Source organism: Lytechinus pictus, chromosome 17, assembly GCF_037042905.1.
Source record: "Lytechinus pictus isolate F3 Inbred chromosome 17, Lp3.0, whole genome shotgun sequence".
Taxonomy (NCBI): Eukaryota; Metazoa; Echinodermata; class Echinoidea; order Temnopleuroida; family Toxopneustidae; genus Lytechinus; species Lytechinus pictus.
The window spans coordinates 8,115,267-8,140,194 of NC_087261.1; the positions used below are offsets into that span (position 1 = coordinate 8,115,267).

General features: G+C 37.3%; 1 protein-coding gene across 1 annotated transcript; it reads left to right on the top strand.

The window, feature by feature from the left end:
* Positions 1-1,126: 1,126 nt before the first annotated feature.
* Positions 1,127-18,506, top strand: LOC135157198 (uncharacterized). The gene is made up of 5 exons (XM_064112097.1): positions 1,127-3,510; positions 8,560-8,823; positions 14,772-14,885; positions 15,275-15,442; positions 18,069-18,506. Exons 1-5 carry the CDS (start codon positions 3,366-3,368, stop codon positions 18,383-18,385), a joined length of 1,008 nt encoding a protein of 335 aa, XP_063968167.1. The 5' UTR covers positions 1,127-3,365; the 3' UTR covers positions 18,386-18,506.
* Positions 18,507-24,928: the final 6,422 nt, after the last annotated feature.

A 24,928-nucleotide genomic window follows, 5' to 3' on the forward strand; every position in this document is an offset into this window, starting at 1 on the left:
AGTGTGAACATTTTTCAGCGTAGATTTCAAGATTTCACAAAGTTCAGTTTATGTAACTGTACCAGATCTAGATCCTCGATGATATACTGACAATTAAGCCTTGTTTTACAGACTTTCTCATGAAATCAGTGTTTACTGCAAATACTGGAATTTCTCTTTAAGCATACAGATTAAGTCATTTCCAGTTGTATTTTCCACCTGTCCATTGTCTAGTTTACCATGTTATTTTTGTAAATTAGATGTTATTTGGTTGTCATGGCAATGGCTTGAGATGTAGTTTATACATTGAGCAACCAAAATATCATTGTTTAACACTGTAAAATTAGGGGAAATTAAAGATAAATCCTATTCTACAACGTTTTTTTAATCAATTTTTTTATTTTTCTGGGGAAAAACAAGCCGTTGCCATGGCAACAGACCAATTGGAACTATCTTGTTAATTTTAAATGTTTCTAAATTTTATATATATTCAATTGGGAACTTGAAAATTATCATTTTGGTCATCTATATCATGTTTATTTACCATTTACATGGGAATGTATGTCATTTTTGAGAAATTAATCCGTTGCCATGGCAACAGCCGAAAATGGCATTTTAAAATTTACCTCCCACCTTTAAAATAAATCTTACGGCATATACTAATACTTGTGAAAGTTTCATGCTTTAGTCAAAATTTGCACAATTGTTGTGATTTTTGGAGCTAATCCGCTCTACTATTAGGGGGTGTTTGGAAATAATTTGGTCACGCATGTGTACAGCAACACATTTGACTGCCCCCCCCCGGGTTGTATTCTACTCCAAGATCGGGATTGGTATGATGTAATCCATTCATTTATAGTGGCATGAGTAAATTATTTCAAGGTAAGGGGCAGTGTCACATGGAGAAGGCCGATCGCCCCTATGATTTTTCAAGTAGTGAAAAAAAAGGTTGAAAAAAGGATTTACGAAGGACGACCAATAGGAAAGATCTGCACCGTATAATTTTCATATTACCCTTATTAATAATATTCAATTGATAAAATACAGTGCCATCTTTAGATCGTCCTGTCCCCGATCAAAATAACCCGGAGTCGCTCCTGACAAACTACCCATGTAATGACGTTTCTTCATTCTTAACAATTTACAGGGGTTTCATCATGTCGGCGATGTATCGGTTCGAGTGTATCGCATCACTACAGAAGATACCGATGAGACTGGTTGCTCTGTACGTGCTGTTGATATCCGGTTAGTACACATAATGGAGCTTTTCACCGATTAAAAAAAAAGTTGATTTGAATAAAAACAGATAAATCGAACAACCCTAACTGAAAATTTCATTAAAATCGGATGTAAAATAAGAAAGTTATGACATTTTTAGATTTTGCTTATTTTCACAAAACGGTGATATGCACATCCTGGTCGATATGCAAATAAAGGGACTGATGACATCACTCACTCACTATTTTGTATTTTATATGAAATATTCAAATTTTCTCCTCATTTTCCTGTGAAGCAAAGTTTTTTCCTCCCTGAACATGTGGCATTACCATTGTTATAATATTTTAAAGTTCAGTTAAGTTGGTCCTTGATGTCAAATTGGTAAAAATTAAAATATTGTATAGTTCAAACAATAAAAACAAAAGAAATAGTGAGTGATGGACATCATCGACTCTCTCATTTGCATGTCACTAAGTTGTGCATAAGTGTCTTGTGAAATATAAGCGAAACTTTAAAATGTTATAACTTTCCTATTTTACATCCGATTTTGATCAAATTTTCAGCATTATGCTTGTTTGATTTTTCTCTATTTATTCGAATCAACATTTTTCTGGGGTGGACTTGACCTTTAATTTGAGCGTCGTTTATTCCCTTAAGGCCTCTATATCATGCAACAGATTATGAAATATGAAACAACCTTTCAGGTTCATCTTACATTATCGAGAGGATACTATAGCAACATCACGAGCAATTATACCAGTCTTTTTTATGTACTGAAGAAACCACCCTGTCTTAGGAAAACAAAGAAAAATAGATAATAGTCACTTAGCACTCAACAATCTCAATGTTAGTTCCTCTTCAAACAAGTATAATTAAATGACAATTTTTTTTTTAAATCGCATTTTGCATTAAATGTGAAAGTTTCAAGAAGTCAAATAATTTTATTTGAAGTTCGGCATATTAGGAATAATTAAATCATAATTTTGCTCTGCTGCAAGCCCTGTGGTCGGAGTAAAGTCCAATCGGCTTGAAGTCACTGTCGATGGTGACGTCATTACGATTTGGATTTGAATTTGCTTTTATTCCTACCATGGACCTTCGTAATAGGACCATGTTCCTACAGAGAGGTTCGAACTAGACTGAATTTCGATTTCAGTATATAGTCCTATACCACTACTCTGATCGCTAAGATGATTAGTGGTTGAAATGTTCGTATCAAATGTTAGTACAATAGTTTCTTTGAAATTCGGAACGCAACGAATCGCATAGTGCGCGCTGGGCTTAAGAAACCCTTCCTTACTCTTCACTTCACAAAATTACCTTCAAAGAGCTTTCTTTTTGATATTACAGTGGTGTTCAAGAGTAAGTGAACCCCACAAGAAAATCAATATATTTCCAGTGTTCAAGTTCTGCTGTTTTTACATATTTGATTGTAAAGTCAGGTGATAAAATATTCATTAAACAAAGTTTGTTTATCAGGGCTCGCCGAACATTGTGGTGAACTAGTGATGTTGCCTCCATTAACACTTAGCATGAAGGAGTGCATTTTATGGTAGAGTTAACTAACTTTTGAGCACAACTGTATATGTTCTGTAACCTATATTTTTTTTATGAATATAAAGGTTGATATTGTTGGAACGTTGAGTTTACAGACCGATTTAATGGCACTTATGGAAAAAATATAACATTCTCCTATCGACACTAACCTGTGAAGGAGTCTTATATTATACACAATAATATATACAGCTGGTTATTCCATTCGCAATACATTATTTGTTTTATCTTATAATGACTCATATTATCTGAATTTGTGTTGAAATTTGGATGTTTGTTTCATTCACTGTGTGGTTTCGAATCCTGACAACACTAGATTTCATTTCATTTGCAGAAGTTACATTCCTGACTACATTTTAGAGATCTTTGGAAGATAAACATGCACATGCATCTTTTAAATTTGGCTTAAGCAAATCTATTTCCAGAAATAAATTCCTTTACTTCTCTTTTTCTATTTTCTGAAATTGTTATTCTCAAACATCTTCGGTATGTCCCAAATATAATTTCATTCCCCCATTATGAACTGCTAAGCTGGGGCCTATGCGGACTCGTGTCGTAGAAGTGACGAACAGAACTGCTGTAGCGATGGTCATGGCCTCAACTACACTTTACCCATGTTCACCCCATGCCAGACGATAATGGATGGTGGGTTAGCGGTTCAAACCATCCCAAAGCTCATCAAAGTTCCTCACGTGACCCAATGTAGGAGGAAGAAGGAGCTTGGAATTCTCTTCGGATACAGAATCTGTCGCCTTCCCGGTACGTCATATATAGGACATTACTGGGGTTTGTGCACGCCTGTGTGTATGTGTGGGTGGATTTATATGTGCAAAATTGGGGAAAATATGGGTGTAGGTGTGTGGGACACTGTAGGGGGTTGCTTGATGTGTGTGTGTGTGGGGGGGTGCTGGGGAAGTGCACACTTTCATTTGAGGTAGTGTATATAGGCCTATATGGTAAAATAAGAGGCCGACATCGGGTCCAATGGGCATGATAGGAGTGTGGGTGTGTGGGATGGGTGAGTGGTTGTGAAGGGGAGCTGGGATGGTGCCAGGTAAAAATGGCAAAGGTAAAAATGGTAGAGGTAAAAATGGCAGAGGTAATAATGGCAGAGGTAAAAATGGCAGACTAATGGCAGAGGTAAAAATGGCAGAGGTAATATGGCAGAGTTAAAAATGGCAGAGGTAAAAATGGCAGAGGTAAAAATGGCAGAGGTAATAATGGCAGAGGTAAAAATGGCAGAGGTAAAAATGCTACGATCATGCCATCTAGTATAGAGCAGGATTCAAAAGTGTTGGATGAGATCTGAATTGAAAAGCTGCAAAAAGGGTAGACCAAAGGCTTCAGTCTCTGTATTTTGGTTGTTCCGCTGACCTGCGTTGGCTCTACTCACCAATACATAGACTGAAGAGTTGTTGGCCCGTACGTACAGATAACGTATTAACAGTAACGTTAGATCTAATATGGCGGAAATCCGATTTTCGGATCGTTTTTTTTTTTTACATAAAATGTCACATTATCAAAAAGAAATTATACATCCAAATTTACGAAAAAAATATATAAAATTCAGAAATGTCGTACCTTTAGGCTTAGACCGCAGTTACCGCTAATTCATTTCATATGATGATAAAAAAAACATAGTCATCTTCGATCCTTTCTTTGGTCATTGTAAGTTGCCATCTTGGATGACGTCACCATCCTTACAGACGTATTCACCAGTCGCTATGTATATCGCGAATTGTGCCGCTGCTTTGCGCTCGTAGATTTGCATGCGTTCGGAACTTGTCGCTCGCATTGATTGGCCAGGATATCGAAAATTCTAATCGCAAAGCCTTGATGTATGTATGTGTATGTACACATATACGCAAAGCCTTGATAAAAGCACAACTCATTGAACGTAGAGGGCAGCAACACACGGCTGCCATATTTTCCTCTCTGGCAGAAAAATTCACAAAATAAGGAATGAATCATCGGTAACGTATATTTTATATTTTCTTGGAATATGTATAGTATCAAAAGAAAGATTATAGTCTAACGAACATTTTGAAAATAAAATTCTTGACAAAACCTGGTTGCCCGAATTGCACATGCAGGCACATGTAGATAGTAAAATGTCAGAAATTGTTAAATAAATTGTTAAATTGTTAAATGTGGAGCGTTGTGGCCCAGTGGATTAGTCTTCGGACTTTGAAACAGAGGGTCGTGGGTTCGAATCCCAGCCATGGCGTAATTTCCTTCAGCAAGAAACTGATCCACAGTGTGCTGCACTCAACCCAGGTGAGGTAAATGGGTACCGGTAGGAAGTAATTCCTTAAAAAGCTGTGTGCGCTATGAACGCCTAGCTTAGCCGGGTAATATAGGAGCGCCTTGAGCACCTAACAAGGTGGATATGTGCGCAATATAAATACCCTATATTATATTATTATTATTTAATAAATCCCCGGAAACGATGGTTATTCCTGTCTACAAAACGAGCAGAAATAGTCATGAAGGGTCAATAAAGAACATGATTTATTTGTCTGTGTCAATAGAGATGAAAATCCATTCAAATTAACCCCCTGCTTCTTCATTTTTTATGTTTTGTTGTAGTTTATGTAGTGATGGTTCTGTGAGATAAAATGGTTTGAGTCGTGGTTTGGAATACCAATGAGTGTTTGTTTTGTTTGTTATGTGCAGATCGAGGTGTGTTTGAATCCATGTTAATGTTAAGGTGCATGAAAACAAAAGAAATCACTGAGAAACTCACTCATCACCACGAAAAAAAACAGTGACTTTCAATTTTGTGTCATTTTGCAACTTTTGAATTTTGACCTTGCCCCACATTTCAAGGCACTGCTCCTCCATGTGAGCCATAATCATATCATGTAGGGTATCATTTTAAAGAAAATTGAATGATCTCTTCATCGGTATCAATCACACATTAATATTCACGAAAACCGAGAAGGGATGATCGATTAAAAACAGATTTCCAAACTTTTTTTGAGGAGTTTATGTATATACTACGAGCGCGAAGCGCGAGCAGAAATTTTTTGTCATTCCGACCTAAAAATTTGGAAATTTTAGGCACTTTTTCTAATCATGAACAAGATAGGTATATAACTAAACAATTTATTAAAGCGAGCAAGAAGCGTGAGCTGGAAAATGATTGACAGTTAGACCTTAAATAGGACACTCTATTAATGTTTTGGAAATCATGAAAAGGATGGGTAATTGGGTATCTTCCTACATTAATAATGTGACCTGGATTCTAGGCATTCTAAATACTTTTCTTTTATTATGAAAGTCAATAATTTGAGCGAGAAGCGTGAGCTGAAAAAATAATGATATTTCGACCTGGAAAAGTGTCAATTAATGCACTATTTCAAGCACTGTGTAGGAAAATTGTGAAGTGGATACTGATCGCAATGAACATGATGAATAAATGGTGCGAGCGCGAGGCGCGAGCTGATATATTTGTTAACGTAATTTTGATTAAGGACAGGGATATTTTAAAGACATAATGTCATCATATGTGAAAATGATGACTATCTTTCTATTCCTCGTCCTAAGCTCCTGATGAAACTTGTCGATATTTCAATCTGAAAAAGGAACAATTTGAATATTAGGAAATAGGATTTCAAGGATAATTATCCAATTAGCTTAATGAGAGCGCAAAATTTGTGGACATTAAGGCCTGAAAACTGGACATTTTAAGCACTTTTCTAACTATGAATAGGATGCATTAGTTAATATGTTTTTAACAATCGATGCGAGCGCAATTCTCGAGCCGAATTGTTTTCATCAACTGTCATGGAAAGGTTTTTTTTTAAGTAGTTTGTTAGAATTACTTTAGAGATACACATAAATCACCTAGATCCGTCTATGGAAAAGGAGGTTTGCCAATTTCTTGTTTGTTCATTGGCAGAAAAGAATTCTATACTTAAATGATGAGATTCCTGCGTAAATGTAGGGCCCACCTTAACCAAAGTTGCTATGATAGATGCAAGGAAAAGACAAAGCCTTTCCAGTTGAATTCAGTCATAATTATTGAAATTGAATGGACTCATATCGCCGAAATAAGTATTATGAACCATGTGAACTGATTAGATATTATTTAGATTTTTTTCATCATTTTAGGTCTATAATTTATCGTTGATGATTAAACTCAAACATTTTCATGCCAAAATGATTTTAATTTGTGAGTGATGAAAGGATTTATCTTGGCTAGTTCGTATAGTCAGATAGTAGAACAGCACTTCATCACATACATACCAAACGAATTCTAACGTGAACACTAATGTGCGCGACCATAAACACACTGAAATAGACAAGTTCAGGATTTCTTCGAACCACTTGCATAACTTGGATAACAGAACAATAACAAAACGTTCTGTAATAAAAGTAATTTTTCATATTTCAACATCATAATTGGATCCGAATAGATATTGATATGATACGCATATAGTTTAATGGAAATGATATAATAATGGCAATTATTGATCATTTTTTGAGAGCAATACCTCATTGCAGCTAGTCGAAGTGGATGTCAGGTTCCTAAACTATTTTTCTCTATGGTAGGCCTAACGGTTACCGCATGAATTTGGAAATGTGTAGCGAATCGGGGATTTAAATTTATGTGTTTCTTAGGTACCATTCTATCGACCTGTTTTGAAGGGGAAGTTCACCCTGACAAATGGTTTACTGTAAAAATAGCAAAAAAATATATTGGTGAAGGTTTGCGGAAAACCCATCAACGATTAAGAAAGTTATTAAAAGTTTGAGTTTTTGAACTGTGACGTCATATACGAGCAGCTGCCCCGTATTTTATGCGCCAAAATGTATACTTTTCACTTTTCTAATAGCTTTTTAAACCTTTGATGGATTCCCTAAAACCCTCACCAATATCAATTTAATTATTTTCTGCTATTTTTACAATAAACTTTATGTAAGGGGAAATTTCCCCTTTAATGAATTAAGTACAATACTTGGGATCCAAAGTGGGCTTCAACTGTGAAGAGCGATTTGACTTGAGAAGGCCGTACATGTAAGTCCAGGAAAAAAATAAGAAGAAATACCAATTCAAGTGTTTTCAATTTGGTGCAGAAGATCTACAGTATGATTTTAAAATGTTACCCTTTCCATTAGTCCAACATTATAATTCTAATTTTCTTCTCAGAACCTTTCTCATTTTTACTACTGTACTGTACATGGAGGAGCTTTTGGATTTTGTGGCATGGGGGTGTAAGACTGGCCATTTATACCTCTGTCATTTTCACCTCAGCCATTTTTTACCTCTACCATTATTACCTTTGCAATTTTTACCTCTACCATTTTTACCTCTGCAATTTTTACACCGAGCCCTCTCTTTGAATTGATGGATTGGAATGGTATAATAAAACACATGGTTCAAAGCAATATACATGTATGAGGTGTGGTAGGGTGTATCATGGTTATGACTGTGGGAATAAAGGACGGATGGGTGGTTACCACTTGGTTGGAGGGAGTGTAATGTTACATTAGTCCAAGACAATACATGAGGGTGTGTTGGTGTTGTTGCATGATAAGGGGCTGGAGAGTAAACCCTTTGATTTGAGGGAGTTGCATCTGGTCCAACGCCGATTACGATGATTTGAAAAATGAAATAAATTGTTGGAACTTTTAACCTCATAATGATGATCATTTCTGTAACGCGTATAGAGACCTTTTATTTAGTTTTTCTGAGCCCTTTGATCTGGGTGACATAATATTAGATTATTTTATTTTATGCAAGATGAGAACATCTGTTTTCATGGGATAAATGCTTTGTATCATTATTTACACAATTTGGAGACTGTAAGAACGACCCATGTACACAAGGCTGGTGTGAAGAAACGATGACGGGATATCGGTGCCACCCGATTGCTGACAACGAAGACATCAACACCACCACCACTCTTACCAGCTCCATCACTACTATAGCCAGCACCGCTGCTCCCACAACCAACAACACCGCCACCATCCCCACAACCACCGGGTCTTTGCCAACAACTACCCGGACAAAGACCACAACGTCACCATGGTCAACCCGACCCACGACAACGCCTCATCAACAAAGTAAGGAACAGTTTATGTTCCATTTGATGACAGGGGTGTTCGTGATGACAGTTATGTTTCTACCCGTTTAATAATCGTTGCCTATTTTTTCTTCGCTTAAGGACGTTCCACAGTTAAAATGAAGTCCATGTCATTTTCACCAAATTTTGCAGAGTTTAATTTGGTATATATATGCATTATGAAAATGCAAATAAATAAAATAGGATCATGTGCTTATTTTTTTTTTACGGGTCTTCAAAGTAACCATATTTGAATGATATGAAATCTTGCGCAATCAAGAGAATTGTGCCCCTCTTAGACCTCACGAATTCATCAAATGAGTTTGAATCATCTTTACTCAGTGAATACCGCATCAAACTTCATCAGATTTTCAAGATATATAACAAAGTGTATACCAAACTAAGAGAAAGTCTTTTAATTGGTAAAACTATATCTATTTGGAGTCAGCAGTGTCCTCATTTGGCGAGAATGGTGCAAAAACTCGGAAAAAACAAATCTTCAAAGACGTGAATCTACTAAAAAAAGTATTTTGTAGGCTGCACTTTTTTCAAAATCCATGTCATTTTCATCAAATTCGGATAAATTGTAGAGAAATGCATATCGAAGGTGTAGGGAAGTTAAAAATATGGGGTCCATGTGCTCGTTTTTTAACTTTGAGTGTCCAAAGTGATGCGAGTTGGCATGAAAATCGCCTAAAATGCGCCGAAAACGTGCAAAAGTCTAATATTACCGTCTAAAACGTGAATGATTCCGTAGTTTTGCTCCCAAACATTTAATATCCATGTCATTTTCATCGTACTCTCCAGATTTGTAGAGGAAGATATTTCAAATTCCTTAAAATATTAAAAATATGGGGTCCATGTGCTCGTTTTTAAACTGTCAGTGTCCAGAGTAATGCGAGTTGACATGAAAATCGCCTAAAATGCGCCGAAAACAAGCAAAAAGTATGATAATACCGTCTAAAATGCAAATGGTTTCATATTTCGCTCCCAAACATTCAAAATCCATGTCATTTTCATCATACTCTCCAGATTTGTAGAACAATATGTTCTGAAGACATTAAAATATTAGAAATATGGGGTCCATGTGCTTGTTTTTTTAACTATCCGTGTCCAAAGTGTGCAAGTTAACTTGAAAATCGCCTAAAATACGCCGAAAACAAGCAAAAAGTATGATAATACCGTCTAAAATGCAAATGGTTTCATATTTCGCTCCCAAACATTCAAAATCCATGTCATTTTCATCATACTCTCCAGATTTGTAGAACAATATGTTCTGAAGACATTAAAATATTAGAAATATGGGGTCCATGTGCTTGTTTTTTTTAACTATCCGTGTCCAAAGTGTGCAAGTTAACTTGAAAATCGCCTAAAATACGCCGAAAACATGCAAAAGTCTAATAATACCGTCTAAAATGTCAAATATATGAATGGTTCATTAGTTCTGATCCCAAATACTCAAAATCCATGTCATTTTTAACATACTCTCTAGATTTGTACAAGAATATATTCTAAAGAAGTTAAGACATTTAAACTATGGGGTCCATGTCAGTGTCCAAAGTAATGCGAGTCGGCTTGAAACAGCCCAAAATGCGCCGAAAACAAGCAAAAGTCTCTTAATACCGTCCAAAATGCGAATGGTTCCGTAGTCTTGCTCCCAAACATTGAAAATCCATGTCATTTTCATCATACTTTGCACATAGATACTTTAGCACCTGAATATTTCAAATATGCAAAAATTAACATGGGTCCATGTGCTTGATTTTTTGCTATAGAGCAAAATTTAACCAAATGGATGTTCTTAAGAATTGCGCATCCAAAAGAATTTGGCATTTATAGAGATCACGAGATCACAACAATGAGTTTAAAGCTCTATCACTCAGTCAAAATCCATGAAAATTTCATCAGATTTTGCAATATGATTAATAATTGTATCCTTAAGATGGATAATCTATTTATATTGCTTTCAATTGTTTGCTCATTTAAGTCTAACAGCACTCTCAGTTCTTAGAAATTGCGGAAAGATAACAAATACTCAACCTAAAAAAAAAACAATTCAATAACAAACTTGAAAAGTAAAAGAAATGCTGCAATTTATTCAAAACCCATGTCATTTTCACCAAACTTTGCAAAGTTGTAGAAGAAGGTATACCTACATTAAAAAATATGGGTTCATGTGCTCTTTTCAAACTATCAGCACTCTTATAAGAGTAAATGTGCTTCTTAAAACACCCCCAAAACGCACCAAAAGCTTTGTATCTATGTGAGGAAAAATGCTGAACCACTCTACCATTATTCAAACTCGGGGTCATATTCATCACACTTTGCAGCACTACAGAGAAAAGTATTTTGAAATTGAAGAGGAATAAAATAAATCGTCCATGGAATAATTCCAGTTTATTAGCTTCATAAAATAACACATCGGATCTGCAGTTGGTGCAGATTAGGAGAAAAATCAGCTCACATACCTACAGCTGATTAATCACCAGTTCATCCATTGCGACGTCAGCGCGCAGAGTGTAAAATATGCGCGATCATGATGTCAATCAACGAACGTAGAGGGCAGCAACACACAAGCGTGTTGCTATAAGGAAGGTCAACTCGATACGCGCATGCAGCTGAGCTGCGCGCGTATTTTATTGTTCATGCCAACGAAATCAAATGCCGATCCAATACAACAACAAATTAGTAGCGATCAAAAAACGAATATGAAAGAAAATGACTACAACAATATCAAAGATAACTTAACAAATATGTTGAGGAATATACATATATATAAAAACATACTTTGATATTTAAAACTTTACAAATATAAGTTTCAGGAAACTAAATTCATTACCAAATCGGTGATTGTTGTTATCAGCGATTTCACCAGACGGCTGTATTAGGTGATTTGCGTCGAGACGATTTTGTGACCACTCGCAAAGCATTTCGGGATTGAATATAACCACCAACGAACGTAGAGGGCAGCAACACACAAGCGTGTTGCTATAAGGAAGGTCAACTCGATACGCGCATGCAGCTGAGCTGCGCGCGTATTTTATTGTTCATGCCAACGAAATCAAATGCCGATCCAATACAACAACAAATTAGTAGCGATCAAAAAACGAATATGAAAGAATATGACTACAACAATATCAAAGATAACTTAAAAAATATGTTGAGGAATATACATACATATAAAAACATACTTTGATATTTAAAACTTTACAAATATAAGTTTCAAGAAACAAAAATCATTACCAAATCGGTGATTGTTGTTATCAGCGATTTCACCAGACGGCTGTATTAGGTGATTTGCGTCGAGACGATTTTGTGACCACTCGCAAAGCATTTCGGGATTGAATATAACCACCTTATTTTCTCGGAGCTCTTCGCTGAACCCATCATCACAGTGCAGCTGCAGCGCAGCGCGCAGCCAATGCAATGCATCCGATGCATGGGTTGTTTTTTCGCCGTCCATGCCATGGTCTCGGACTCAGAGTTGAAATTTAGACCCGGATTTCGGGGATACAGCGCCTTTATTTCAGATTTATAGACTTAAAAGTCAAATGACATTTAAAATTTGAAATCTAACCTTGAACAATCATCGTTGATAAACATCAGCCCTGAAGCCATTACACTTCAAATCAGGCCAGGCAAATTAGATGTCATTGTCTAAGTTGCTAGATCTATGACGAGTCGCCTGAAGCCCCAGCGCATCATCAACGTCACTAGCTAGCTGCGCGACCGGCCCAGACTCGGCGCACCCAGGCCAGAAAAATGACCTCGATTATTACGGTGGTTGTCTATGCATTTATTAGTGGTGCAGCGAAATTCAGCAGATGAAAATAAGAGATATGAGGTATCCTCGTTACAGGCTTAATATTCCAAAATGAGGAAAAATGTCAAAATCATGATTATTTAAGCTAAATATTTTCTTTAAAAATGAAAGTAATATTTTTAATATTTATACCCAGAATAACCGATCTAATAATTGTTCATTAAAAAATATTTGAAATTAACAAATGAAAAAAAATCAACTCGACAAATTTCCCAAAACCCCACCTTATTTTTTAAAGTGGTCACAAAATTCGAGCGGAGTTGACCTTCCTTAGAGCAACACGCTTGTGTGTTGCTGCCCTCTACGTTCGTTGATAACCACCTTATTTTCTCTGAGCTCTTCGCTGAACCCATCGTCACAGTGCAGCTGCAGCGCAGCGCGCAGCCAATGCAATGCATCCGATGCATGGGTTGTTTTTTCGCCGTCCATGCCATGGTCTCGGAATCAGAGTTGAAATTTAGACCCGGATTTCGGGGATACAGCGCCTTTATTTCAGATTTATAGACTTAAAAGTCAAATGACATTTAAAATTTGAAATCTAACCTTGAACAATCATCGTTGATAAACATCAGCCCTGAAGCCATTACACTTCAAATCAGGCCAGGCAAATTAGACGTCATTGTCTAAGTTGCTAGATCTATGACGAGTCGCCTGAAGCCCCAGCGCATCATCAACGTCACTAGCTAGCTGCGCGACCGGCCCAGACTCGGCGCACCCAGGCCAGAAAAATGACCTCGATTATTACGGTGGTTGTCTATGCATTTATTAGTGGTGCAGCGAAATTCAGCAGAAGAAAATAAGAGATATGAGGTATCCTCGTCACAGGCTTAACCCTAACTAGGCCGGGCTTTTTTGGCTGTTCTGTGGCCGGGGGGGGGTTGATTCAACCCCCCCCTGAGATCTCGGCCGCCGATCGTGCGAGCGCCGCAAAAATTTGCACGCTGGTAGTGTGCGATGTAATCTACAAGGCTGTATGGTAAAATTTTCCAAAATAATGAGATTTTATTTTATATGAATTAATTATGCTAATTTATGCATAAATCTTACTTTTTGCTCTAATTCACTAAATAAAGCTCCTAGAATGCTAATTTTTGGTAAAAATATTCTTTGTAGCATTCTTAACAATGGCAATTGAAAAAAACTTCGGTTTGGAAATCAATTTCTTATGTATTTTATTGTTTTATGAATTTCTTATGTATTTCTTTGTTTTTCAACCTTTTGTTTTTTTCACCAGATTTATTGCACAACCTTTTTGAAGCATAATTATGCTAAAATCAATTGCTTTCAGCTGTTCAAAGTAGAAATAATCATATCTTTATGAATAAGATGAGAAAACTCAATTTGCATTGACTTTGTACACAAAATCACGTTTTGGAACAATTTTTGGTCTGACATGCACTTACAAAATGTTGCGTAATTTCGAAACTGCGTACCCGGGCGTCGTAAATTTGATCTCAAAAGATGCGCGAGACTTAAAAGTATAAACTCTGTGAGTGGCGCGGTCAAAAAAATTCGCGCGGCGGAATGATCGCAGAAAATGTTGAGGGGGGGGTTGATTCAACCCCCCCCGGCCATTTTAGGGTTAATATTCCAAAATGAGGAAAAATGTCAAAATCATGATTATTTAAGCTAAATATTTTCTTTAAAAATGAAAGTAATATTTTTAATATTTATACCCAGAATAACCGATCTAATAATTGTTCATTAAAAAATATTTGAAATTAACAAATGAAAAAAAATCAACTCGACAAATTTCCCAAAACCCCACCTTATTTTTTAAAGTGGTCACAAAATTCGAGCGGAGTTGACCTTCCTTAGAGCAACACGCTTGTGTGTTGCTGCCCTCTACGTTCGTTGATGTCAATTGAGTACAGTTAGTTAGTTAGATAATCAAATTCTGAAAATCACCCATGAATCAACTCTATCGCTTCGCTCTTCCTCTAGCCTAGATCAGATACTTTATGTATACTTGACCCCTCCCCATGTACCCCCATCTCCCTGGGAAGGACTCTGCATACGAGAGACACTTCTTTCGCTTGGTATTCATTATTGACAAATACATTGATTGTCGTCTTGTTTGGGGGATGGTCTTCTTATCCTGTTAATTTTTATTCGTTCTTTCATAGTTTGCCAATCGAATCCTTGTCTAAACGGAGGAACTTGCAAACTAATTCTCGGCACAAACCCACATCAAGCTTTTGAATGTGAATGCTCATGGGAGTTCTACGGAACATTATGCGGTAAGCAGGAGAAATAATTATACAAATACAATGTATAGTAAATCTTGTTTCGATTTTAACTTGCACTCATGATCAGTCGTATAAGATAATTTACGATGTATAAGTGTTCTACATGCCTTGAATTGTCCCCATTGTAATCATTCAAAACAAAACCTTAAAGCTATTTTTTGGATAAGTAAAAATATAAATGACAGAAAATGAAATATTCCCTATCGCTCTTCTTTCTCATCCTTTTTTATCTTAAAAAAGATGAACCTTTTTTTTCACTAAATGAATATACTAATAGCATTTTTACCAGTATGCGACTAGGAACACATCTAAACAGATAGTGGTGCTACATCAAACAATGCTGTGAATCATCATTATTTTCATAACTCATATTATAACAGAATGTTCTACACTCTACACACCCGACGTGGCCACTAGTAGAACGTATACTTTTCCAAACTTCTGGATCCCTGGCAATGTGACATCATTTGACTTTATGGTTAGCGCAGACAATGATGCACACATTGGCCTATTCCCGAGTAACACAACAGAAGAGAGATACGAATTGGGTAAGTCAGTGCATAGCTTGGTAAAGACCTGCGACTCCAGGTGGGCGGGAAAAAATCCCCCACCTCGAAAGAAAAAAAAAGAAAAAAATTGGGACCCCCATAGAGAGAAATAAAAAAGCGTATATACATAAATACAAATTCCATGCAGTGTTAAAACGATAGAGTATGATACACGCCTTGACTGAATAACATCAGCAAGGGCGGATTTAGGTTTCACAAATAGGTGGGGCTGGAACAATATTTTTATCAACTTTTCTCCTGATCGGCAGCTATGCTTTTTTTTTTTTAGGGGGTAGTCCTACCTGTACTTCTTGTAACAATTAATCTGAGGATGGGTAATTTCCTTTAATGATGCAAGCGCGAAGCGCCACTGAGCTGAACATTTTTGATATTCCGATCTAAAAACTGGACATTTTAAGTATTTTTTTTTTGTTCTACACTCTACACAAGCTGTGCATTTTTAAAAAAATGCGAGTACGTAGTGCGAGCTGAAAATTTATATATGCTGACCCGAAACGGAACCGTTAAGGCAAGAAGGCATGGATTTCACCATAAAAAGTTTTGATTTCCGCACGGAGCGCAAGCTGATTTTGGGGGATGATTCAGACCTAAAACGAGACTGCCAACACTTTTTATACAATTAACTTGAATGCAAAGCATGAGCTGAAAATACTTGATACACTGACCTGAAAAAGTGATAGTTCAAGGACTATTTGTGGGCAATCATGAAGACGATACTTATCCCACAAATCAAACAATGCGATCGCGTAGTGCGATGTTTAAATTCAAATATATTTTGTAATTGTGAATATATAGGATGCATAGGGTAGCACGGTAACACAAAATAATGAAAACTCGAATCGCGAGCAGAATTTGTGCAATCGACTTGAAAATAGTTCAAGCATCGTGTTATCCTCCTGAGCAGAATGCTGTATTATCTCAACAATACGAACGCGTAGCGCCAGCATTTTTTTTTGTATTGTTTGTAGGCCCCTAATCGCCCGATTCATTTATATTATCTAATATTATTCCCCTTATTTCATTTTCTTATCATTTTTTCTCCTCGCATCCCTTTTTTCTGCTTTACATTCCTTTTTTATTTGTCTCTCTTTTTTCTCTATCTCGAGCGCCCCCCCCCCCTGGCTTATACTAATCAGTCGGGTCGCGTGCGCTTGCGAAATCACTCGGGTTTTGGATTTTGATGCGATTTTTTCTAACGGTGTCTTCAATGGGACAAACACGCTGTCAAAATAAAATGAAATTGAAATTCGAGTTTCGTTTTAAGCCGGCAAATACCTTGAATAAATGTACTGGACTACTGTTTTAACATAATCACATTCCACATATTCGACTTGATTTCTGTTGAACTTTGTGTACATCCAACATCGTCATCTCCCATTCACTCCAACATGTACTTCTCTCTCCGCACACTCGATTTTAATCGTGAGGTACTGAACTGAAGTTATTGGTCACAAACACGCGAACTTCTAAGGTCTACCGTATCCTTAAAGAGATTCTTGTCCAAGTCGTGTTTACTTTTTTTGCAGTGCTTTTTACATTACATGTATACGCTTCATTGTATATATGCGTCGTACATGATTCCTTTTTAATTTTTTTTCGTCAATGACGCCGATTGCCTAGATCTAGACTAGTTTTCATTATGATAATTTGCATTTTTGTCGCGCGAATTTTTACCATGAGAGCGATTTTTATTTATCTGGAGGAAGAGTGAGGACGATAATAAGACCTGTATTAAGACTGGAAACGAAAGGGATTCATATATCACTTACGACTTATGATATACTCGAATATTGGTCTGATTATTCTGTCTGATTTGCATTTTTGTTGCGCGCATACCCCGAACAAAATTTTAAAAGGAATACGACTTATGTAATCATAGATAGAATATTAATTGGTCATTCATAACAAAGATAAACAGGGAAAGAAGTAATTAGCTACGTATTTACAACGAAGCGTATAAAGTAAAAAGCATGGCAAAAAAAAGTAAACACGACTTGGAAAATAATCTTTTTAAGGATACCGTAGACCTTAGAAGTTCGTGTGTTTGTGACCAATAACTTCAGTTCAGTACCTCACAATCAAAATCGCGTGTGTGGAGAGAGAAGTACATGTTGGAGTAAATGGGAGATAACGATGTGGGATGTACACAAAATTCAACAGAAATGAGGTAAAATATGTGGAATGTGATTATGTTGAAACAGTAGTCAAAATTCGCTTTATGTTAAAACAGTAGTCCAGTACACTTGCCGGCTTAAAACGAAACTCGAATTTCAATTTCATTTTATTTTTCCAGCATGTTTGTCCCGTTGAAGACACCGTGAGAAAAAAATCGCATCGAAATCCAAAACCCGAGTGATTTCGCACTGACGCGCACGCGACACGACTTATTAGTATAAACCATAGACAAATAAATAACCCCCCCCCCCCCCCCCCCGATCAGCCTATATGACTTGAAAATGCGATAGCTTTGTTTTAAACCGATTTGATGATATTTACAGTTCGGGGCTTTGCCAGCTTTCTATACTTCTTCAAATAAACCTTTTTTTTTAATATCGTGTAAAATCGACGCAATCTTGTGACTTAGTAACTCTTTTCTATTATGCAGCTATCGGTGGGTGGTGGAATACCGGTGGACGAATCGTACGAGGTACCACTCCCTCTAGCTGGGACATATTATATCCTCCAACCTATAATGTTAGTCTCTCCCAAATACCAGAATTCGATCATTACCAGCTATCGTTCGCCAGTGGACATATTCAGCTAAGCCAGTATGATAATGGTACGGTAGTAATGGCGGCCCGGGATTCCCAGCGACAGCCGCTTCAAGTCTCTTATGTAGGAATTTGGACTGGTTTCGGATCAGTTGGTTATTGGAGATTCCCGACGTTCTGCCCAAGCATACCGCGGGTCCCGACAAATTAGCCAACCATACATGCAGACATTATTATGATTCTTTGATACAAGAGAATTAGAATATTGAAAAATAAAGTTTAGTACATAAGTTATCTTTGTTATTATTTGTCAATATGTAATCAGTAACGGAGTATAAATAATTAACAACACACTTCTTATTCATTCATTTCTCTTTCGCTTTGAAAAGAGTTAAAAATTCAGAAGTCGTGGAAACATTTTAATTTTTTTTAAAGGTCATTTTTGCAATTTTTTTTTAAACAGTACCCGTTTCAACAAAATGAGATAGTTTCCTGCTTTATGTAGTATTTTTTGCGGAAACCCCTGTAAATATGTTTTTATTCATGATTCCATATAGGCCTATTTGCAATAACAATAAAGTTTGAAAGGCATCGTCTACTGCCTATAAAAAATAATGCTTTCAATTGCAGGTTAAAATAGTTTCGCATTGAATTTGCTTGTGAACGATTTACCCCTCTGTTTTACTTTAAGCTCTTTACTAAATAATTTTTTTCTTATTTTGTCCCATTTCCATCCATCCATTGTTTTCTCAAAACTACTGAACTAAAAAGGCAAAATTTATCCATCATTAAATATAAAACGATGCAGGAATTTACCACACACATTATGCTATTATTTGTATTTAGAACCATAGAACATGGTTTATTAAACTAGAGAAAAGGAATTTTATATTTCTGTTAAGAAAATCGATGGGAATGCTTTCTATTCATAGACTGTGAAAATACTTAATAATTATGCTGCTACAATTTTGCTCATGACTGTATGCACTGAACCTCTCGTGCCTCCGAATGATAAGATTATGATAGCCACTTTTTCTATTTCGTTAAAAAAAGTGTTGCAAGCAATAATTATGGACACATGATAGAAGCCTAAATATTAATGATTATATCAGTATACGCAGTAGTTAGGGGTTAGACCTCATCCTAATTGACCTTTGACCTTTGACAGCATGACCTTTGACCCCAACTTCCGGTCACTGTTGACCCCGTGACCCCACCTTCCGGTCAATCATGACCTTTGACCTTTGGGTACGCGGTAAACAGGAAATTGGATAATGGAGCGCGGGAAGCGATTTTAATTGGATAATGGAGCGCGGGACGCGATTTTAATTGGATAATGACTCCGCGTGGGGACGCCATCTTAATTGGATAATGGAGCGCGGGACGCGATTTTAATTGGATAATGACTCCGCGTGGGGACGCCATCTTAATTGGATAATGAAACGGAGGGTGAAGATGGAGTCTACAACTAAAGGCACAAACATCAGCTTGTCGAATAATAATAATCCAAGAAAACGCCGTCAACATAAATGACAGTTTGAACTTCATTGTGTTCATATTTTCTGAATGCCATCCATAGACATGTGTTACAATCCATTAAGTTAAGCGAAGAAATAGAAAAACGAGAACTTCACTTTAATATTAACAATGAACAGTTAACAATTAGTTTGTTATTACAACATAATTTGAGAACATAACTTACATTATTTTACCTTTGTATCAAAATCTGCTGTTTATACACTATCTGAACCTATCTACATTGAAATGGAATAGAATAAATGATAAGAATAAAGTAGTAGTTAGGGGTTAGACCTCATCCTAATTGACCTTTGACCTTTGACAGCATGACCTTTGACCCCAACTTCCGGTCACTGTTGACCCCGTGACCCCACCTTCCGGTCAATCATGACCTTTGACCTTTGGGTACGCGGTAAACAGGAAATTGGATAATGGAGCGCGGGAAGCGATTTTAATTGGATAATGGAGCGCGGGACGCGATTTTAATTGGATAATGACTCCGCGTGGGGACGCCATCTTAATTGGATAATGGAGCGCGGGACGCGATTTTAATTGGATAATGACTCCGCGTGGGGACGCCATCTTAATTGGATAATGAAGCGCGGGACGCGATTTTAATTGGATAATGACTCCGCGTGGGGACGCGATTTTAATTGGATAATGACTCCGCGTGGGGACGCCATCTTAATTGGATATGAGTCCACGTAGGGACTCGATCTACAGGAAATTTAATTAACCTCCGCGCATATATATATATATATTTTACACTTTAACTTTTGTATTTTGACTTGATATATTACAGTTTTTACCTTTGGATTTAATCTGGGGCAACTTTTTTTGAAAAGTGAAAAGTTATCTTTCTCCGCCTACCAGCAGATATGTCAATAGTGCCGACTGGCGATCGTTGCAAGGCCAACGCGCGTCATTGAACTTGGGATATCCTATTGGAAAGGTGAAAGCCGACTCTCTCTCTCTGCCTCTTATTTCAACAAGTATTGGTAATCCAACGTGTGATTATAATCATGATAATAGTGACATCTCAGGCTCTACTCCAGACTTTTCCCCATCAAAACTCTCTGACTTTTTCATACTGTTTTGTTCATACTTCCATACTTTTCATTTTAACTCACACGACCTGCCAGGCTCTCTGACTCGCAAAAAGTGTATTAAAACCAGTAGATATGACTCCTTTAAATCAACTTCATTCATCCGCAGTACAGATGGTGATAACATGAAACACTATACAGTCAAGGATGATTCTTTATTCTTATCATTTATTCTATTCCATTTCAATGTAGATAGGTTCAGATAGTGTATAAACAGCAGATTTTGATACAAAGGTAAAATAATGTAAGTTATGTTCTCAAATTATGTTGTAATAACAAACTAATTGTTAACTGTTCATTGTTAATATTAAAGTGAAGTTCTCGTTTTTCTATTTCTTCGCTTAACTTAATGGATTGTAACACATGTCTATGGATGGCATTCAGAAAATATGAACACAATGAAGTTCAAACTGTCATTTATGTTGACGGCGTTTTCTTGGATTATTATTATTCGACAAGCTGATGTTTGTGCCTTTAGTTGTAGACTCCATCTTCACCCTCCGTTTCTTCTCCACCATCATCATCGTCATCGTCACCTTGATACTGGAATAAACCATCGAATTGTGAACCATGCCTGGCTAACACTCTCTGTACGGCTTTCCGGAATTCCATGCCATTCTCTAATCTTTCCGTGAGATCGGACACGATTTCACGATTGATGTCAGCGTCTTCGAGGTACACGTTCTGCTGCAAGAACTGGGAGTAAAGATCGAAAAAGATGCGTTTGACTGCCCAGAGTAGTTTCACGTGAGCCTTTGCTTTAGCGTCTTCTTCTTCCATTCCTTCTGAGATGTATTTCTGATATTTTTCGTCTCTCAAGTCCTCGGTGGTTGTCATGGCTTGCTCTAACCATCCTCGATAAGCGAGGTTGTCTTCAGTTTCTTCCATGTTTGCTGCCATTGCCGATTCGTGTCCATCGCTTTCTGATACGCTCGTTTCGGAATCATCGTTGGATTCTTCAACTCTTTGCATTTGAGAGGATGGGTCGGAGTCTTCATCTTCACTCGTTCCTTCTCCAGTATCATGCTCGTTTTGTTCATGCCTCTGCATATCGTACTTCCTACTAAAGGTTTTATCGCATCGTGAACAAGCGTAACGGTTGGACGTATCCAACGTATTCATGTTGACTCGATGATTATTTGCTGGGAAATGAAGAAAATTAACGTTCAACCTTGTAATACTACGTAATCATGAAACGCGCGCGAAGGTATACTTCGATCCTTACGGATTTTTACGGATCCTTACGGATTCTTACGGATCCTTACGGATTCTTACGGATTCTTACGGATTCTTACGGATTCTTACGGATTTTTACGGATTTTACGGATTTTTACGGATTTTTACGGATTCTTACGGATTCTTACGGATTCTTACGGATTCTTACGGATTTTACGGATTCTTACGGATTCTTACGGATTTTTACGGATTTTTACGGATTCTTACGGATTTTTACGGATTTTTACGGATTCTTAAGGATTCTTACGGATTTTACGGATTTTTACGGATTCTACGGATTTCTACGGATGCTGCATGGGTCATTCCAACGTGGATGAACATACATGTATTTTCCTTGAGAATATGAAAGATTATATGAAAGCATCAATTAATCCGTAAGAATCCGTAAAAATCCGTAAGAATCCGTAAGAATCCGTAAAATCCGTAAGAATCCGTAAGAATCCGTAAAAATCCGTAAAAATCCGTAAGAATCCGTAAAAATCCGTAAAAATCCGTAAGAATCCGTAAGAATCCGTAAAATCCGTAAGAATCCGTAAGAATCCGTAAGAATCCGTAAGAATCCGTAAAAATCCGTAAAAATCCGTAAAATCCGTAAAAATCCGTAAGAATCCGTAAGAATCCGTAAGAATCCGTAAGAATCCGTAAGGATCCGTAAGAATCCGTAAGGATCCGTAAAAATCCGTAAGGATCGAAGTATACCTTCGCGCGCGTTTCATGATTACGTATTATTACAAGGTTGAACGTTAATTTTCTTCATTTCCCAGCAAATAATCATCGAGTCAACATGAATACGTTGGATACGTCCAACCGTTACGCTTGTTCACGATGCGATAAAACCTTTAGTAGGAAGTACGATATGCAGAGGCATGAACAAAACGAGCATGATACTGGAGAAGGAACGAGTGAAGATGAAGACTCCGACCCATCCTCTCAAATGCAAAGAGTTGAAGAATCCAACGATGATTCCGAAACGAGCGTATCAGAAAGCGATGGACACGAATCGGCAATGGCAGCAAACATGGAAGAAACTGAAGACAACCTCGCTTATCGAGGATGGTTAGAGCAAGCCATGACAACCACCGAGGACTTGAGAGACGAAAAATATCAGAAATACATCTCAGAAGGAATGGAAGAAGAAGACGCTAAAGCAAAGGCTCACGTGAAACTACTCTGGGCAGTCAAACGCATCTTTTTCGATCTTTACTCCCAGTTCTTGCAGCAGAACGTGTACCTCGAAGACGCTGACATCAATCGTGAAATCGTGTCCGATCTCACGGAAAGATTAGAGAATGGCATGGAATTCCGGAAAGCCGTACAGAGAGTGTTAGCCAGGCATGGTTCACAATTCGATGGTTTATTCCAGTATCAAGGTGACGATGACGATGATGATGGTGGAGAAGAAACGGAGGGTGAAGATGGAGTCTACAACTAAAGGCACAAACATCAGCTTGTCGAATAATAATAATCCAAGAAAACGCCGTCAACATAAATGACAGTTTGAACTTCATTGTGTTCATATTTTCTGAATGCCATCCATAGACATGTGTTACAATCCATTAAGTTAAGCGAAGAAATAGAAAAACGAGAACTTCACTTTAATATTAACAATGAACAGTTAACAATTAGTTTGTTATTACAACATAATTTGAGAACATAACTTACATTATTTTACCTTTGTATCAAAATCTGCTGTTTATACACTTTCTGAACCTATCTACATTGAAATGGAATAGAATAAATGATAAGAATAAAGAATCATCCTTGACTGTATAGTGTTTCATGTTATCACCATCTGTACTGCGGATGAATGAAGTTGATTTAAAGGAGTCATATCTACTGGTTTTAATACACTTTTTGCGAGTCAGAGAGCCTGGCAGGTCGTGTGAGTTAAAATGAAAAGTATGGAAGTATGAACAAAACAGTATGAAAAAGTCAGAGAGTTTTGATGGGGAAAAGTCTGGAGTAGAGCCTGAGATGTCACTATTATCATGATTATAATCACACGTTGGATTACCAATACTTGTTGAAATAAGAGGCAGTAGTTAGGGGTTAGACCTCATCCTAATTGACCTTTGACCTTTGACAGCATGACCTTTGACCCCAACTTCCGGTCACTGTTGACCCCGTGACCCCACCTTCCGGTCAATCATGACCTTTGACCTTTGGGTACGCGGTAAACAGGAAATTGGATAATGGAGCGCGGGAAGCGATTTTAATTGGATAATGGAGCGCGGGACGCGATTTTAATTGGATAATGACTCCGCGTGGGGACGCCATCTTAATTGGATAATGGAGCGCGGGACGCGATTTTAATTGGATAATGACTCCGCGTGGGGACGCCATCTTAATTGGATAATGAAGCGCGGGACGCGATTTTAATTGGATAATGACTCCGCGTGGGGACGCGATTTTAATTGGATAATGACTCCGCGTGGGGACGCCATCCTAATTGGATATGAGTCCACGTAGGGACTCGATCTACAGGAAATTTAATTAACCTCCGCGCATATATATATATATATTTTACACTTTAACTTTTGTATTTTGACTTGATATATTACAGTTTTTACCTTTGGATTTAATCTGGGGCAACTTTTTTTGAAAAGTGAAAAGTTATCTTTCTCCGCCTACCAGCAGATATGTCAATAGTGCCGACTGGCGATCGTTGCAAGGCCAACGCGCGTCATTGAACTTGGGATATCCTATTGGAAAGGTGAAAGCCGACTCTCTCTCTCTGCCTCTTATTTCAACAAGTATTGGTAATCCAACGTGTGATTATAATCATGATAATAGTGACATCTCAGGCTCTACTCCAGACTTTTCCCCATCAAAACTCTCTGACTTTTTCATACTGTTTTGTTCATACTTCCATACTTTTCATTTTAACTCACACG

Coding starts and splice junctions, on each gene's coding strand:
- LOC135157198 (XM_064112097.1), top strand. CDS start 3,366: ATGTTCACCCCATGCCAGACGATAATGGATGGTGGGTTAGCGGTTCAA. Junction 3,511..8,559: donor CAGAATCTGTCGCCTTCCCG/GTACGTCATATA, acceptor CACAATTTGGAG/ACTGTAAGAACGACCCATGT. Junction 14,886..15,274: donor GTTCTACGGAACATTATGCG/GTAAGCAGGAGA, acceptor ATATTATAACAG/AATGTTCTACACTCTACACA.